The 17,412-nt window shown below is 38.1% G+C and overlaps 2 protein-coding genes across 5 annotated transcripts; both read left to right on the top strand.

Moving 5' to 3' along the window:
* Window positions 1-3,763: 3,763 nt before the first annotated feature.
* Window positions 3,764-7,034, top strand: LOC149619020 (uncharacterized). Its single transcript, XM_089854547.1, has 4 exons — window positions 3,764-4,624; window positions 4,688-5,540; window positions 6,396-6,538; window positions 7,026-7,034. Exons 2-4 carry the CDS (start codon window positions 4,859-4,861, stop codon window positions 7,032-7,034), a joined length of 834 nt encoding a protein of 277 aa, XP_089710673.1. The 5' UTR covers window positions 3,764-4,624; window positions 4,688-4,858.
* A 7,017-nt stretch (window positions 7,035-14,051) lies between these two features.
* LOC149619019 (uncharacterized) lies at window positions 14,052-17,412 on the top strand. 4 transcript variants are annotated; one of them, XR_016375192.1, is made up of 4 exons: window positions 14,052-16,185; window positions 16,262-16,502; window positions 16,567-16,716; window positions 16,794-17,412. XR_016375192.1 is itself a non-coding variant. In XM_089854170.1 (2 exons), the coding sequence occupies exons 1-2, from the start codon at window positions 14,092-14,094 to the stop codon at window positions 15,410-15,412; spliced, it is 1,224 nt and encodes a 407-aa protein (XP_089710296.1). In that variant the 5' UTR covers window positions 14,052-14,091; the 3' UTR covers window positions 15,413-15,561. The 4 variants fall into 4 exon arrangements, 1 of the variants encoding a protein (XP_089710296.1); XR_016375193.1 differs by having other exon boundaries at window positions 14,052-16,502; window positions 16,606-16,716; XR_016375191.1 differs by having other exon boundaries at window positions 14,052-16,502.

Genomic DNA, 17,412 nt, shown 5'->3' with positions numbered 1-17,412 from the left:
CAGTGACGAATAACCGGATCTAGAAACAACAAAAATACAGCTCCTCTTTTCAAATGTCTTGCCAGGGGCTCGACCTTCCAATCTTATATTTAAAATACTCTTTGTAGTGTTTAACTTATGAATGTTCCTTAGCTTTATTAATAAGAACTTTACATTTATAAATTTTGTCGTAGAGACGTAGTATATTTCAAAATACCACATCGTATACTTAAATTTCAAATAGGTTTTGATGTCTGGTTCTTTATATCAATTTCTATTTTAATAATGCTTCAGTGCTATCATACACATAAACAAAGTGAAATGTAGCTTTATTAAATGTTGTGCTTTACATTTATATTGAAACCGTATTGCTAAATAGATTTTGCAATTAGCATTGCAAAAATATGTTTTGATTTATTTGTATTTGTACTTGTATTTTCTGAAATGTTTGTTAATATTCACTTCGTTTAAATGTCCATTTGGATAGATAAGTACAGCAGAAAAGACATTTGACCAGTTGTCTAGTTTGAAAAACTTTGTTATAAGTGAAGGAAAAAATAACGCTACTATAAACTAAGAAATAGGTAAAACAAGACGGCCCAAGGGCTCGTAATAGTAGCCATATCGTACGAGTGAATAGCCCCTCTATACCCTACCCTAATGAGTGGATAACCCCTCTATACCTTACCCTAATGAGTGTATAGCGCTATCTTTTTCAATGCTTAAATGATGTACCGTGCATAAAATTAGAGTTAATAGCCCCTCGATTCCCTACTCTAAACAGTGATAAAATTATAACCGTATAAATTTACTTATGCTGTAATTCTAATATTCCGGCGAATCGAAGAACAGGTAGTTTTAGTGATAATCCCCTCGATGAGTTTACAACATAGACTTATGCCGATTCACACTTATCGCATATTATAAATTTCTAACAAGGACTTATGCCCAGAAACCTTTGAAAGAGAAAGTTTAGTTATAGTGATTACGCATTTTAGTGATTGTCCCCTCGAATTACCTTTAGCAATGCTAAAATGATCAAACGCATAACGCTCATTTAACACTATGTTAGCTCTATCTAAACCCACATTTGAATTAACCGCCAAAACGTTCCAGTCAAACATAACATAGATGACGATAGCTACCGAACCACAACGAAACACATGAGAAGCGCGGTAGGAAACGGGGAAAATCGTTATCTATTTAATTAACACATACATAAAAAGAAAATAAATATAAAAACCCCAAACATACAAATTCATAAGTATCCGACCCCAAACATACAAATTCAAAAGTATCCGACCCCACAGATAAAAATTCAAAAGTATCCGACCCACAGATAAAAATTCAAAAGTATCCGATCCCACAGATAAAAATTCAAAAGTATCCGACCCCACAGATTAAGAGGTACCCCACCCCAAGGTTGTTGGACCCCACCCCACATCACCCCGACATTTTAGAGATAAAAATAAATAATAAAAAACTCGGGGTTTCTATCAAGTCTCTATAGTTCAGTGGTAGAATCTCTGTCTGCTGCGCCGGCGACCCGGGTTCGATTCCCGGGTCTGACCTGAAAAAATTTTAATTAAAATTAAATCTCTAACCGAGCCCAGTTACCCCTATGGGTGGGTTGTGGTAATATAAAGTTCCTTTTAAGCTAAAATATAACGATAACGATAGCGAAAACTCCGGCCACTACTGTTACTACTGTTACTACTGTTACTACTACGGCTCGGGTCAAACTAAGAGCCTATCGTATACTACGATATGGCTAAAAACCAAAAAAAACTCGAACACTTGTCAAGTTGAAATGCTTGTTCAGAAGAGCAATATCAAATGGAACTTTCCATTGTCGCTTTAGTTATTGAAATTGCAAAAATAGGGGGTTACAGTATTTAAAACAAATTGAATAATTTTATGGCGAGACTATAATTGGCCACATAATAATAGACTGTTTCATTCACATCCAACATTTCGAAGCGGATATCCTCCTATACCATCACATCTAGTCTGAAATTTTGGACGCAGGCGAGACAGTCATTTCTGTACCAAAATTACGGCAAATAACTTATTTGCAAAACATTTTTCCAGATCTCAATGAAAGCAGTAACGCCCTTTTCTGCGTCTTCGAATCACAATTTATGACGTAAATTGCGTTGTTAACCCTAAGGCATACCAAAGCCAGCTGTGTTTCCAATTCCAAAATCCATATTTTCCTTGAATTTTTCAAAAGAACTGTAAATTGGCAAATTGATTGTCAAACTGCAAGAGCTCGCTGTTGGTAAATATCGCTTAGGTTGGACTTCACTATTTGGATCTGACGGCAAAGAATCGTCTTGTTCTACGTAACCTAAAGGCCTTCGAACAAAACCAACGCTTGGTTGCGTATTAAACCCTAACGGGGGGATAGAACTCGCACCAGTCGAGAAAATTAAAATATCTTCAAGTGACACTTGACTTCCCACTTCAGCACACAATTCCAAGTACTCCCAAAAAAAGGAAACGACTTGCATTTCTAATGCATATTGATTACTTCCTCTATCAGAGTACATTATATTTTTACCTCTCCGAGTGACGTATGTCACGGAGAGGTATTACACCGGTCGTGTCTGTGTGTCTGTCTGTGTGTCTGTCAGACCCCACGTGACCGCGTTCGCAGTTTGCGTATTGGAGCAAACAAATACCCGATTTCCGGAACGCGTTCGCGGTTCACGGAAATTTGGCCATTCATCTACCAACACAAGTCTTTACTAAGTGGCTTCTAAGGACCACAATCTGCTAGTCTTTGTCCATCCCACATGGACACTAGTCTGTACTTGCTAGCTTCCAAGCACCACCATCTTTTGTTCTTCGTCAATTTCACCTTGACACCAGCTTCTATGCACCACCATCTTCTGTTCTTCGTCAATTCCACATTGACACCAGGTTCTATGCACCACCATCTTCTGTTCTTCGTCAATTCCACATTGACACCAGCTTCAATGCACCACCATCTTCAGGTCTTTTGTCCATTCCACATGGACGCCAGTCAGTCCATTCTGGCTTCTTTTCCTCCGTCATCGTTTGGTTCCAAGATATACGCGGCGATCGGCTAGGGTTACGAGAAACGTCTAGCCTCCCAATGGCAGGGCTTCCACCATCGGTTCACGCAAATGCGTTTTTATCTATTATTTGGTTTTAAGATATACGCGGCGATCGGCTAGGGTTACGAGAAACGTCTAGCCTCCCAATGGCAGGGCTTCCACCAAAGGTTCACGCGAATGCGTTTTTATCTATTATTATAATGGAAACGAAACGTATATATACCCCAAAATTTGAAAAAAGCGGGCAAGAGGGGTACCCTTCACTTTAAACGTCAATATTAGCAAAGTTTCGAAAGATAATAGGAACAACTTTATTTTAAACGATTTAACTATTTTTAAAGTTATTTACTGGCGATTAAAATAATTAAAAATAATTATATTTATTTAAATATTAAAGATAAACCCAAGTACCGAAGTCGTTAAATCATTGCCTCCTATATCTATCAAGGCCCGTGCATTGCGTTATATTTCGTACATTGTCTCTTATATCTTTTTAGGCCCGTGCATTGCGTTATATTTCCTACATTGCCTCCTGTATCCATAATAATTTATTTTCTTTGTTATATGAAATGAAAATATGGATAATATTTTCGGCAATTCGATTTGAATGGCTCTTTATGATGTATCATTCTCTCAGCACTGTTCATAATGGACAGGAACGTAGAGATTCGAGACACTTGGAATTACGATAGTGTTTCAAATCCTCTGTAATGAGGGCTTAACGACTTGGAGTGACTGGAAAGATAGATACACATCCTATTTTTTAGTTGTACCATGCGTACCACAATGTTGCCAGGCGTTTATTGAAGGATGCTTGGGTACTTGGTACAGACTGTTACGTCTACCAAGTTTCCTAGCATCCAAGAATATATAGGATTCATAGAAGCCAGTGTTATAATAATATTTATTTCGCAAAAATAATTCGCTGGCAACCACAGAGGCATGTCATGGGTCAAGTCGTTAAATATATCGACGCAGTTAAATAGCTGATGGCATTATTTTATCCACTTTCTCATTGCGTTTCGAGTGGAAGTTCAACTTTGGCACGGACGACAGATGGCGCTCTTAACCTTCTACCCCCAAAAATCGCTGTTGTCTGCTCGTTTTCCCCTTCCGCGTTTTTTCGTTATAAACTTATGATTTAACGAACTGTTAAGATAAAATTTCATATTTCCTAAGACAGATAAGCTTCTACTCCTTTCATCTTACTCCCAGTTAGATTTAACCTTGTTAAAACATAATCAGATGAATTTGAGTTATAATGTCGTAAAATCCTGTGCATACAGTTACCTAGGAGTGATAGAGACATTTTTACCGATGTCTAGAGATGTTAAGCTTAAGCGAAATTGTTTTACGTTTGAATAAAAATACCGCTTCTAGTAGTGGGTTTATAGTACTCCTTGTTTGTGTAAGATTAGTGTAGCTGTAGAGCGTTGTTGCTGTTTAGTTTATACGCCCCCTAGGCCTATTTGTGAAAGACCTTTTTTACGCACTTTTATCATTCTTTATTTGAAAAAAGTGTTGGCAATGTATATTTTTTAAATATGACGGAATTGCTGTTGGTATGATAGCGCCCTATTTGCGAAAAAAACCTTTTTTTAAACAGTTGATTCATTCTTTGATAGAATTTCGAAGGCAGAAGTTAAGTGTTAGATTTGCTCGATTAATTTTGTTCGGCAAATAATTTAATTAAGCCTTACGTATTACTGAAGGAGATTGATTTTGCCAACCTGTGTGAGTATTTAAGGAGATTGATTTTGCCAACGTTTGTGAGTATTTAACTGATTAATAAGTAAATGGAGGAAGATAATAATTTAAGTAAAGAGGAAATCAGAAAACGAAAGGCAAGGGAAAGAATGAGGGCAAAAAGGTTAGATCCTGAATTTAGGAAACGAGAAAATGAAAGGAGAAGAGTGTTAGCAGCTGAAAAAAAGGCTGTTTCGGGAACAGGTTCTAGCACACCCAATGTTGGTCCTACCGCGAGGCCAGTTGGCCATGATTCTGCGAAAGATGACGCATTAAATAAAAGCTCTATTGAAAGTACCGTAAGCGTAGGCATATCTATTAATGAGGAACCCAATAATGTACAAAATGATAATGCTAATATTAGTGAAATAATCGAAGGCTATGAACAAGTACCTTGTACGTCCCATGGTAATGTCTATCCCTTAGAAAGATTAAGAATCTTGAGACAAAATGAAGAATGCAGTAAGAGGGAGTCGCTAGGTAAGGGGAAAAAGCGAGAGAATGAGTCAAATAGTGAAATTGAAAATCAGGGTGGAATATTTACCAAGAAATTGAAAAGGGTTGATGAATGGTATAAAGCAAGCGAACGTGTAAGAAATCAGATAATTAAGGCTACTGAACGCCAAGATCCAAATTATAGGGAAAGAGAACGTGTCAGAAACCAATTGTATAAGTCGGCTAAACGCCAAGATCCCGAGTTCAGAGATGTTGAACGTGCTAGAAACCAGACAGGTATGGCGGCTAAACGCCAAGATCCCGAGTATAGAGATGTTGAACGTGCTAGAAACCAGACGGGTAAGGCGGCTAAACGCCAAGATCCCGAGTATAGAGATGTTGAACGTGATAGAAACCAGGCTTGTAAGGCTGCTAAACGCCAAGATCCCGAGTTTAGAGATGTTGAACGTGCTAGAAACCAGACAGGTATGGCGGCTAAACGCCAAGATCCCGAGTATAGAGATGTTGAACGTGCTAGAAACCAGACGGGTAAGGCGGCTAAACGCCAAGATCCCGAGTATAGAGATGTGGAACGTGATAGAAACCAGGCTTGTAAGGCTGCTAAACGCCAAGATCCCGAGTTTAGAGATGTTGAACGTGCTAGAAACCAGACAGGTATGGCGGCTAAACGCCAAGATCCCGAGTATAGAGATGTTGAACGTGCTAGACAAAGATCTTCAGCCGCAGATAGGCGAGCAAACCCCTCGCTTATAGAGCAGACCTATTTTGATAGCATAAAAGATGGCCCAACGTGGCCGTGTGAAGGATGTTCAAATCTTTTTTTTAAGTCATCTGGCACCATTGTAAAGTCCATAGATTTTTTGTCAGTCCCTGGTATTGAACAAAGAGAGTTGAATGATGAAATATTTTTGTGTAGTACTTGTAATAAAAGCGTTAAGAGAAAGCAAATTCCAAAATTTTCAAGGGAAAATGGATTTGTGTTTCCTGAAATACCTGCGCAATTAAGTAACATAAGTAATTTAGAAGAAAGAATGATATCACCACGAATACCATTCATGCAAATACGAAGGTTAGGGTGTGACCAACAACGTGGTATTAAAGGAAATGTGGTTAACGTCCCTATAAATGTAGAGTCCACCGCCTCGGTTTTACCCAGGTTACCTCGAGACACGGATACTATTCAAATTGAGTTTATGAGAAGAATGCAGTATAACACACCCTATTTGTACGAAACTGTGAGACCCAAAGTCATTTTAGAGGCCCTTAACGTTCTGGTAAAAACGCCTTTGTATGTTAAACATGGAATTACCGTTAAGAGTGACATATTAGACCCCATTCCTGAAGAACTTGAATTTATTGTGGACGAAAATGACCGTCAGGTAAATCAAGTTGATGTATCAGGAGATAATCCAGTAGCGCCAATAAACGCAGAGAATGATAGCGATGATATGTGGAATGAACCCAACGAAAGTAGTTCGTTAACAGTTGGGAATCAAGACACATTATTAGTTTCTTTAAGTAATTTCTTGCCAAGTAATACCATGCATGTTAAGTTTGCTCCCGGTGAAGGTCAAACCCCAATGTCTTTACTCTTTGACGAGGATGCGGAAGAATTGTCATTCCCGAGCATTTACGTAGGTCAAAAAATGAATCTTAAGGTTAAGGGAAGTTTTGGTGATATTTTTAAATGGGAGCTTCGTAATATTGATAGGCGCTGTGCTAAAAATCCTTCGAAATTGTTTTACTCTTTTGTCAAATTAGAAACCTTGAAAGTTAGTCAATCTATACAGGTTTGCATGAGGAAAACTAAAAGAACAGATGGGTCGAATTATACTGCTGGACTTTTAGCTTCTGCAGGTTCTCTTGATGCTTTAATTAAGCAGGATGATGGTTTTAGGGTTTTAGAAAGACTACAGAGCTCGCCTTCTTATTGGCAACACAGACAAAAGGAATTGATGGGTATGATTAGACAGCTTGGTACGGCTACCTTTTTCATAACGTTTTCGGCTGCCGAAAGTAAATGGCCTGAGCTACTGAATATTTTGAGACTAACCTCTGGGCAGGAGAGTTTACCTAACGATGATATTAATAATTTAAGTTTTTCGGAAAGGGCAAAACTGATTCAGGATGATCCTGTTACTTGCGCTAGATATTTTGACCACCGTTTTCGGGCTTTGCTTAAGGCTTTACAGAAATTAGGTCCTCTTGGCGTTATAGAAGACTATTATTTTAGAGTTGAAATACAGCAAAGAGGTTCGCCCCACCAACATGGTTTGATTTGGATAAAAGATGCTCCAAAACTTAAAAATGATCTCTCAAATGTTAAGGAAGTAGAGGAATTTATTGATAATGTTATTTCTTGTGCTGCTGAGCACAATGACGAACATTTAGATTTGTTAACACGATTACAAATTCACAAACACACAACGACTTGTAGAAAGAAGGTCGATAATAATTCCGTTTGTCGTTTTGGAATCCCGTTTCCACCTATGCCCAGAACCATAATTTACGACCCTAGTTTAAGAGAGCCTGGTAGCGTACAGGAAGAACTCAGATCTAAGGAAAGGTCAAAGAAATTGTATGAGATGTTGCAATCGAAAGAAAAAGAGTTTTGGGTAGATAGTTTTGAGGAGTTGCTAGCTAAGTTGCGTATAACTGAAGACGAGTATATTTCTGCCGTTACTTATGACCTCAAAAGGAAAACAGTTTTGTTGAAAAGACACCCCAAAGATACTAGAGTTAATCCTTACAATCCGTGCGCTTTGCGTCTTTGGCAGGCGAATATGGACATTCAATTCGTTCTTGATGCTTACGCACTGGTTATGTATATTGTATCATATATAGGAAAGTCTCAAAGAGGGATGTCTTTGCTTCTGCGCGAAGCTTCTAAACAGGCAAAAAATGATAAATGTTCAGTAAAACAGAAGTTGAAACTAATTGCTAATCAGTTCTTGAATGCCCACGAGGTAAGCGCTCAGGAAGCGGCTTACTGTGGTTTACAAATTCCTGTGTCCAGGTGCAGTCGCGCCTGTGTTTTTATAAACACCAATGCCCCTGAAAATCGTGTACACATTCTTAAGAGTCAATCTGAACTTGAAGAACTACCAGCAGACAGTAATGACGTTTTTGCCTCTGGGATGCTAGAACATTATGTTCAAAGGCCAGAGGAACTAGAGGCAATAACGTTAGCTCAATTTGGTGCCTGGTACGAATATTCCAAAGCCCGTAGAGTGACTAAAGCCGCCCACGATCATGTTGATGAGGGAGAGAGCAATGAAGTTGAAACTTGTGGTAAATGGCTGAAACTTAAAGATGAATCAGGGTTTATTAGGAAACGTGGCCGTGCTAAAATTATTAGGTACAGAAGATTCAATTTAGAAAAAGATCCCGATAACTTTTATCGTGAACAATTAATGTTGTTTAAGCCTTGGCGCGATGAAAGTAATGATATTTTGACAAAGGATATGAAATCAGAATATGAGCTTTGTCGCGAAACTATTAATGAAGTTAGGAAAGAATTTCACAATGAAATTGACGAAGAAGCCGTAGAACAGGCTGTAGCAGATTTTGAAAATGGAGAAATTCAAGTGGATGTTACTAATATCCAGCCTGAATTAGAACATAGAAATGAAGTTGATAGATCTTTAGCTATGGATGATTCCGATTTTTTAATTAATACGGTTCAAGAACCTGTAGGAAATATTAATAGAGATATTATTGATGGCAATGCCGAAAATACTGTTGCTCCGTCAATTACCTTAATTAATGACTCTGAGTACAACGCCCTTCTTAGAAAATTGAATTCCAAACAAAGAGAGATATATTACCATGTTTTGTATCATGTAAAAAGCAAAGAAACTCCGTTGCGTCTCTTTGTTACAGGGGGCGCTGGTGTGGGGAAAAGTCTTTTGATTAGTGCTATATTTGAATCTGTGTCAAGGTTTTACAACAAACAACCTGGGAGTAATCCATCGGAAGCGAAAGTAATCCGTTGCGCACCTACTGGCAAGGCTGCCTTTAACATAGGTGGGGCAACTTTGCACAGTACTTTTAGTTTACCCGTTAGCCAATTTGGTGGAAATATATCGAGATTGGAAAGTGAAACACTTCATAAATGCAGGTTACTCTATGGTCAAGTAAAACTAGTAATAATTGACGAAATTTCAATGGTTGGAGCGAAGGTGTTTAATCGGGTAAACGCTAGGTTACAAGAGATTATGGGTTGTCCTGATTATTTTGGTGGTGTGTCTGTCGTTCTAGTTGGAGACTTTAACCAATTGAGACCAGTTTGCGATTATTTCGCATTTCAAGGTCAAAGTGAGAAAGATAATCCTTACGCGTCGTTAATTGGTAACCCAATATGGGAGCAATTTGAATTTGCCGAACTTGAGGAAATTACACAGTTAAAAATAATGGTGTTCAAAGGGTTTATATAGGGTTTATGATTTTCTCAGCAACCACTAAGGGTTTTACAGCACCAACTAAATGGTTTAAAAGGGTCGCCTTCAAAAACAGCAAACCATTACTGGTTTAAAACAACTTTGATAAACCGTTTCTGGTTTATAAAAAGAAATGCCAGGGATCTGTGAAAAAATGGTTTCAATGTAGTCTCTTTCAAGATAACTCCTTGATGGTTTAAAAAATGGTAATGCTAAAAACAGCAAATCATTAAGGGTTTAAAAGTGGTGCATAGAAAACAGCAAAGCATTACTGGTTTAAAAGTGGTGTTTTCAAAAAACTGCAAACCATTGCTGGTTTAAAAGTGGTACCTACAAAAAACTGCAAACCATTGAGGATTCACTGTTAGAAAACAAGGTTTACATAGGTTGAACAAACAGCGTAAACCTCTTTGAGTTAAAAAAGAACCAAGAGGGTCTTCATTCGATTTTAAAAAAACATATAATACGTATGTGCTGAATACAAACTCTTTTCTGAAAAAAAAACCTTGAAAGATGGTAATGTTGGAATTTCAAAAACCTTTCAGTTCCCGAAACTTTTAACAATTTAGCTATCCAATTAAAAATACTAATAATAAATTCATAAGAAAATAATATATAGCACCCTATAAATATGAAACGGAGAATATTTTCATACTACAACATTTGCTTTCAGATTTAGCGCGCTTACACTTTTGCACCCTGTGGGAGGAGTTTTGGTACTACAATAGGTGGGCACAAAACCAGCACCGCCGCCTAAGGGGTTCGCGAAAACCACGATGCGCCGGGAAAATATGGAAGAAAATGCTGTTAAGAGTTTCATACTTACAGGGAGCTATGAGCTATTTTCTTATGATAAAAATTACAATTTGGGAAACTAAAATATACTACCAGGGATAGATAGACTTTTTTAAGACGGAATAAACAATGGTTGGCCTTTACTTCAGTCCGACTCATAGACGAGTATTTAGCCCCTTCCTTCAACACGTAACCAAAAAATTAAATTATCTTATTGGCTCACTAAAACTACGTATTGGTGACGTTGCTGACAAGGAGGGCCAAAAATACGTAATTCCTGTTTACCTCTGTCGCTATGACTACGACCCCTCTTGCGTTGTACCATAGCCCACCCGATCACGCGCGTCACGACTCAAGCTGCTCGCGCTATAGCGGGAGCGCGGATCGAGTGGGCAATGGTTGTACAGATAAGCGTCTTCACAGGGGCTCAAAATGGAGCCGTCTAAATGCGAGGGTCCGGTAATTATTCGGGAATTGTTTTTAATAGCAATTAAGAAGGTAGTTAGTGAATTTGGTGCCGGTGTTTTGGACTTGGAGTACATCTGTAAGGGTGAAAAGTGTTCGCTAATTCTTTCTTAAGGCAATCATGTCTACTACCCTCATGATTTTGTTAACGAATTTTTAGTGAATGGTCAGGAGTTTTGTGAGCTTAGTGTTTGGTTAAAACCTGTTCGTGCTGTAATATCTATGAAGACTTTTACTCAATTCCAACTCACTTTTAATTTTCTTGGGTCTTCCCCGTTTTTTTGTCAGTTACAAGTGTAACTTCCATTTTTCAGAATGTTCTTTCAAAAATTACAATCCGAGCCCATTCCAACTTGGCAGACGAAGGGGCAGACGACGTTTATTTGACCCGGATATACATACAACGCCATAACAAAAATAAGACCCGCCTCTTCTTTTATATCCCTCTGTCACGGCTAAGGGGGTCGTGGACTTGGACGCGCACCCGAATAACCCTGTTACCCATTCCGTCTTAAAAAAGTCTATCTATCCCTGATACTACTCCAAGTCGAGACGAAATTAAGAGGTTTTTCTTATAATCAAATAAATATAATTGATAATTATTATATTAATCGTAATTAACTTACCTTAATATTAGTTAAATCGTTTCAAGAAACTTTATTCCTAAAATCATTTAAAACATTGCTATTGTTGACGTTTGAATACAAGTGTATGCCTCTTTAACAATTTTTGGAAATTTGGGGTATATAAGGCGCTTGATTCACAATAAATCATGTATTATAAGAAAAGTCGTTACTGCGTGCATCTTTGGTGAAACGATGGGAGTAGAAACCAAAAATTGCTTCCTGTGAACGCGTTTGCTCCAATTTTTCATGTGCGAACGCGCTGACAGGCAAGTCCGATGTAATACCACGAAGGAATTTACTATAAGAAGGCCTAAAAAGGCGTTCGGTGCGCGCGTGATAGTCGACAATCCCTCCTCATGGGTGGGGGGATTGTGGAAATGGCGGCGGAACTTTATTTTTTAACTTACTCTGTTTTCCACCATCTATCTCTTTTATCTTTTCGTTAAGCCTTGGTTTGGTTTATGGAACTCACGAAATCATAAGTATAGTACACTTATTGATTCGATTTGGAAACAATTATAGAACGAACGATTTTCACGTAGAGACACGTATTCAAAATCCATTAAGTTACGTTCAAAATCCGTTTAACTAACTTGTTAATGGCAATTAAAAACCATTCCCTAACCGTTTCAGCACCGCTGGCAGCCTCCATTTTCTGTTTACTTTCCTCGAGGTTTTTTTCTCTATTCGGAATACGTCAATCGCGTAAAGGGATCCAATACGAAAGCGCAGAGAAATGACGGACATGAAAGGGGTGGGGCTTACTTGTCCACTAACACCGGCGCAAGAGTAGAAGCGTAAAATCTAGTGACTTAGGCATTCTTATAGTAAATAAATTCTTGGTAATACCTCTCCGTACCGTCATCTTCACTCGGAGAGGTAAAAAATCCAGAAACCAATTAAAAATTTAATATTAAAATTCAAGGTCTTAGTATTCAAAATTAGGTTATATGCGAAAGATGCCCATATGCAGCTTCTGGTTTATGCCAGCTCAATTTTTTCCAAAAGATGACGCAAATTTTTTAAATACAAGTTTTATTGTGTGATTGACTTAAAATACCGAATAGTTTGTAACTTGGTGCTTCCTCCAAAGCTTTATGCAATTGCGCTGTCATTTACATCGTTGGAATTCGAAACCTTTATACTACCGATTTCCGTATGGCGAAACAACCGGCGTATGCTTCATTTCAAACGTCAATATTAGTCAAGTCTCTCAAGAATGTTTAATTGTTCTTTCTTAAAACGATGTAATGCGCAGTAAGATGAAATATTAACGAAGAAAATATATAATATTAATTACATTTATTTTGATATTTTAAGATACTCTTATTTCTAAGCTCAATTTTAATACAGAAAGAGTAATAAAGTCGTCTATCTGTGTGTCTCTAAGCGTCCGTTGGTACATTAGTACACCACTTTAGCAGTTTCCCTTGTGTTGGTGTGTGAAGAAATACAACAAAATTATAATTACCTTTTTTTCACAATATAAAACGAAAATTTGGGAAATATTTTTCGGAAATGCGATGCCTTTACTAGTTTTGTAGCTATAAAGCTCCGTTTCACTACGTTATTTCAAGAACATCTTTTGATATTAATATTTGAAATGGGTGTTTACATTTTAGTTAAACCATACTACATTTATATATATCCAAAACGCTAATTTTTGCAGTTCAAAGTAAATAAGAAAGTATTATTCAATGGCGTGTCTACCATTTACGACACTTGGGAGGTTAGAATAAGAACACTTGGGGGGTTAGAATAGGAACACGTGGGGGGGGGGTTACAATAAGAACACGTGGGGGGTTACAATAAGAACACGTGGGGGGTTACGATAAGAACACGTGGGGGGGTTAGAATAAGAACACGTGGGGGGGTTAGAATAAGAACACGTGGGGGGGATAGAATAAAAACACGTGGGGGGATAGAATAAGAACACGTGGGGGGTAGAATAAGAACACGTGGGGGTTTGAATGAAAACCCTAGGGGTTTGAATAAGGAGTCGTGGGGTTTGGCGGAGTTTTCAAATTGGGAAATTTTGAAGTGTCCCCGAAAGGTTTCAAGTGAACCCCTTTTTTTTCAACAGTGTTCTAGGTTTAAAAAAGGTTCTTTGAACAACACTTAATGGTAGAATATACCACCGTTTCGGTTTTAAACATGGCGGGTCTAAAATCAAAAAATGGCTTAGAATAACGCCGTAAGTGGTTTGAGAAAGGTTGAGAAGCTAACCACTAATGGAAAAGAAATGTACCACATTAGGTCGAATATACCACCTGTAAGGGTTTAAAAACGGTAGAAATGAATAACAATTTGAGATGTAAAATGGTTTGAACAATAGTGTTATTTGGATAGGAAAAAATCCCTTTATGGTTTCCAAACAAACCACTTTGCTACTGGTTTTCTGACAAAAGTGCAAAAACCCTCAAGGGTTTAATCTAAGACCATTATTTTTTACTGTGTATGAGACAGAGGGATGATAAAATATTTGCTGAAGCTTTAAATAGAATGGCTGTGGGAAGTATGACTCAAAATGATATTGATTTCTTTAGTAGTCTGGAGGTAACGCCTGAGCGTGTACCCCCAAAAGAAGCGATACATCTTTTCGCCACTAACGCGGAAGTAAACCAATTCAATCAAAATAAGCTTTTAAACATGAATACGGAAAAGGCTGTTTCGGTTTCAGTAGATGTTGTCAATGGTGATCTTAGTAGTGAAGTTAAAAATAACATACTTTCCCAAGTTGAAAAGTTAGCAACGTCTGATACGTATGGTCTGCCCAAACAATTGACTCTTGCGTGTGGCGCGAGATATATGATGACCAACAATGTTGACACCTCTGACGGACTAACTAATGGCGCTACAGGTTGGTTAAGAAAGATAGAGTACGGCACAAATAGGGTCGGGGATAAAATCCCGTTCAGGGTATGGATGGAGTTTGACGATCCCAAAGTTGGGAAAATGTTGAGGCAAAAATGTCATGGTTTATATTTGAATAGTGATATTAACGCTTCGTGGACGCCTGTTGAAAAGGTCATCAAGTCGTTTAATAGAAAATGGAGACAAAATAATGCCTCAGTTTCTAGGAAACAATTGCCTTTGGTTGTTTCTGAGGCCATTACGATACATAAAAGTCAGGGTGATACTTACTCCTCGGTAGTGGTTCATTGTAAGGCTACAAAAAAAATTGAAAGAGCGCATTTATATGTGGCTTGTAGTAGAGCGAAAACCGCTTCCGGTTTATATATTGATGGAAAATTTAAAGTTCCTAATTCACCCAAAAACAACCTAGTAGAATTGGAACTTAAGAGGTTGCGAGACACAAAAAGCATCGAACTACCTTTCTTGCATGATCCCCTTTACATTTATGTACATAACGTGCAGTCTTTAAATGCTCATTTAGAAGATGTTTTAGCAGACAATGTAATAATGAAAAGTCAAATGTTATGTTTTGTTGAAACGTGGAAAAAAGAGACGGACGATTTTAGAGTGCCATCTTTTAAGGAAGTAGGTGGTATTTACTTGCCAAGTACGGCACGCAGAGTTGCTTTTGGTTCGTCCATATATTTAAGAGACACGCCTAAAAACGAAGTTAAAGAGATAGATACTAGAGTTTTACGAAGCGACATTCCTGTTAGAAATTCTCACGTGGAACGTTGCTGGTTAGATGTTTACATAGAAGGAGAACTTATATCTGTGGTATTGTTGTACAAATCTCCCTTAGGAAGTTTGAGAACTGTGTTTGAGGACTTTAACCCTTTGTTTGACATGAAATATGATTCGTCTATTCCAACAGTTGTGGTTGGAGATTTCAATATTAACTTTTTAAAGAGCCAAACGGCACTGAGAATGTTCTTTGATTCACATGGAATATCTCTTTTGCCGGGTCTAGAACAAAAGTATTCGACTGACTATCATTGTCAATTAGATTTGGCGTTTGGTAACAAACTTTTTCGAGACCGATACGATGCATGTTATAGAGAGTCTTATTATTCTTACCACAAGGGTATTTGCATTTTTAAAAGAACATAGTTTGAAATGGAAAAATTTATTTAAAGCAAGGTGGAGCTCCAGTGCGCCCCTTATTGACGACCTTTCTATTGTACATTGGGTTTAGCTTGTTAGGATAATTTTCAGATCCTCCCTAATGCATTAAGTTTCATTGTTACCTACCTACGGCAAGGTAAAATTATTATGTATATACAAGGTTAGGCATCATGGTAGGGGCGCCAATGGAGCCGCATGTTGCTTTAAGGGTCTAAACTACGAGAAATAGGCTTGGGATCCTTGGCTAAGAAACCCACATATGGCTTGGGATCCTGTACTAAGAAACCTAAAATTAGGCTTGGGATCCTGTACTAAGAAACCTAAAATTAGGCTTGGGATCCTGTACTAAGAAACCTAAAATTAGGCTTGGGATCCTGTACTAAGAAACTTAAATTAGGCTTGGGATCCTGTACTAAGAAACCTAAAATTAGGCTTGGGATCCTGTACCAAGAGACCCACTTAAGGCTTGGGATCCTTGACTAAGAGACCCACACAAGGCTTGGGATCCTTGACTAAAGAACCCACATCTGACTTCAAGATTTGAAAAAAAAAATGGTAAGTATCATTATTGGAATTGACGGTCATATAAGTTTGGTATTAATCCATTTAAAAATATGGTATATTTTATGAGTAACCTGGAGGATTGGCGTAGTTCATGAGTAGCCTAGAGGATTTGCGTAGTTCATGAATAACCTAGAGGTTATGCGTAGTTCATGAATACCCTAGAGGTTATGCGTAGTTCATGAATACCCTAGAGGTTATGCGTAGTTCATGAATACCCTAGAGGATATGCGTAGTTCATGAATACCCTACAGCATTGGTTTAGTTCATGGGTAACCATGGAGGACAAGGCCAACGAAATTGTAAACAAGGTATGTAATAGTGATAATTAGTTAATGGGGATAATCGTTGAGGTGATTTATTGTGGTTCTTCAGAAAATACGTCGGGAAATATATCTCAAGGCTTATCCTTAGGCTTAATAAAGGTGAAATACAACTCTCAAAACGTTAAAATGGTTGCGTCAGATGACTGAGATCTGGAGCGGCAACTGTGGGTTCATGTAAAGGCGAACCACTGAACAAAGTGTAAGTGTTGCACCAAGTTTCATAGGTTTGGTGAAGAATGGAGCAATTTTGTATAGCGTACTTTAAAAATGTTTTAGGTATGGCGAAGCGGAAATGGCTGAATAATCGGCGACAATTCAATAGTCCTAGTCGAAAATCCCCTTTTTTCGGCAAAACGCGGCCGAGGTGATTTTGAAAATGTTCCTGGCTGCGTTTTCTGCCGTTGGTAACACTGCAGCGTCCTCAAAAGTTGGCCAACGCTCAAAGCGGAAGTTGGACTTCGCCGCAATTGATCGACTAGAACTATAGTTCTAGCACGTTCAATGTTATGGGAGCAGCAAGTAGAGCAATACAAGGGCGGGCTGCATAGCGGTCTAGCAGTGGAAATACAGAAAGGAGAAAAACTTAACGCCAAGAGGCAGAGTTTTCCTATTTTGTGGAACTGGAGTCGTCTTGGTCTTTGTTATCTGAAACGTACAGCGCCAATACACCTATGTAATAGTTTCGAAAAAACGAAACTTTATGAACTACGCCTCATCTACTAGGTTATTGCTTTCTTTCGGACGCTATCCACCAAACATTCATCCTTAAACAGTCTGAAGAAGTTTTTAATATTAATAGTCCTAATTTGATTGTGGTTTTTTCCCAAATGGGTTTTCCCAGAGCCTTTTTTCCCACATGCGCTGTGGGTTTTTATGGTTCGAATTAGCTTGTATT

Source organism: Phalangium opilio, unplaced genomic scaffold (assembly GCF_054372755.1).
Source record: "Phalangium opilio isolate 3A_F unplaced genomic scaffold, DU_Popi_V2 ptg000209l_1, whole genome shotgun sequence".
In the NCBI taxonomy this organism is placed as follows: domain Eukaryota; kingdom Metazoa; phylum Arthropoda; class Arachnida; order Opiliones; family Phalangiidae; genus Phalangium; species Phalangium opilio.
This window is presented reverse-complemented; position numbering and strand designations above follow the sequence as displayed.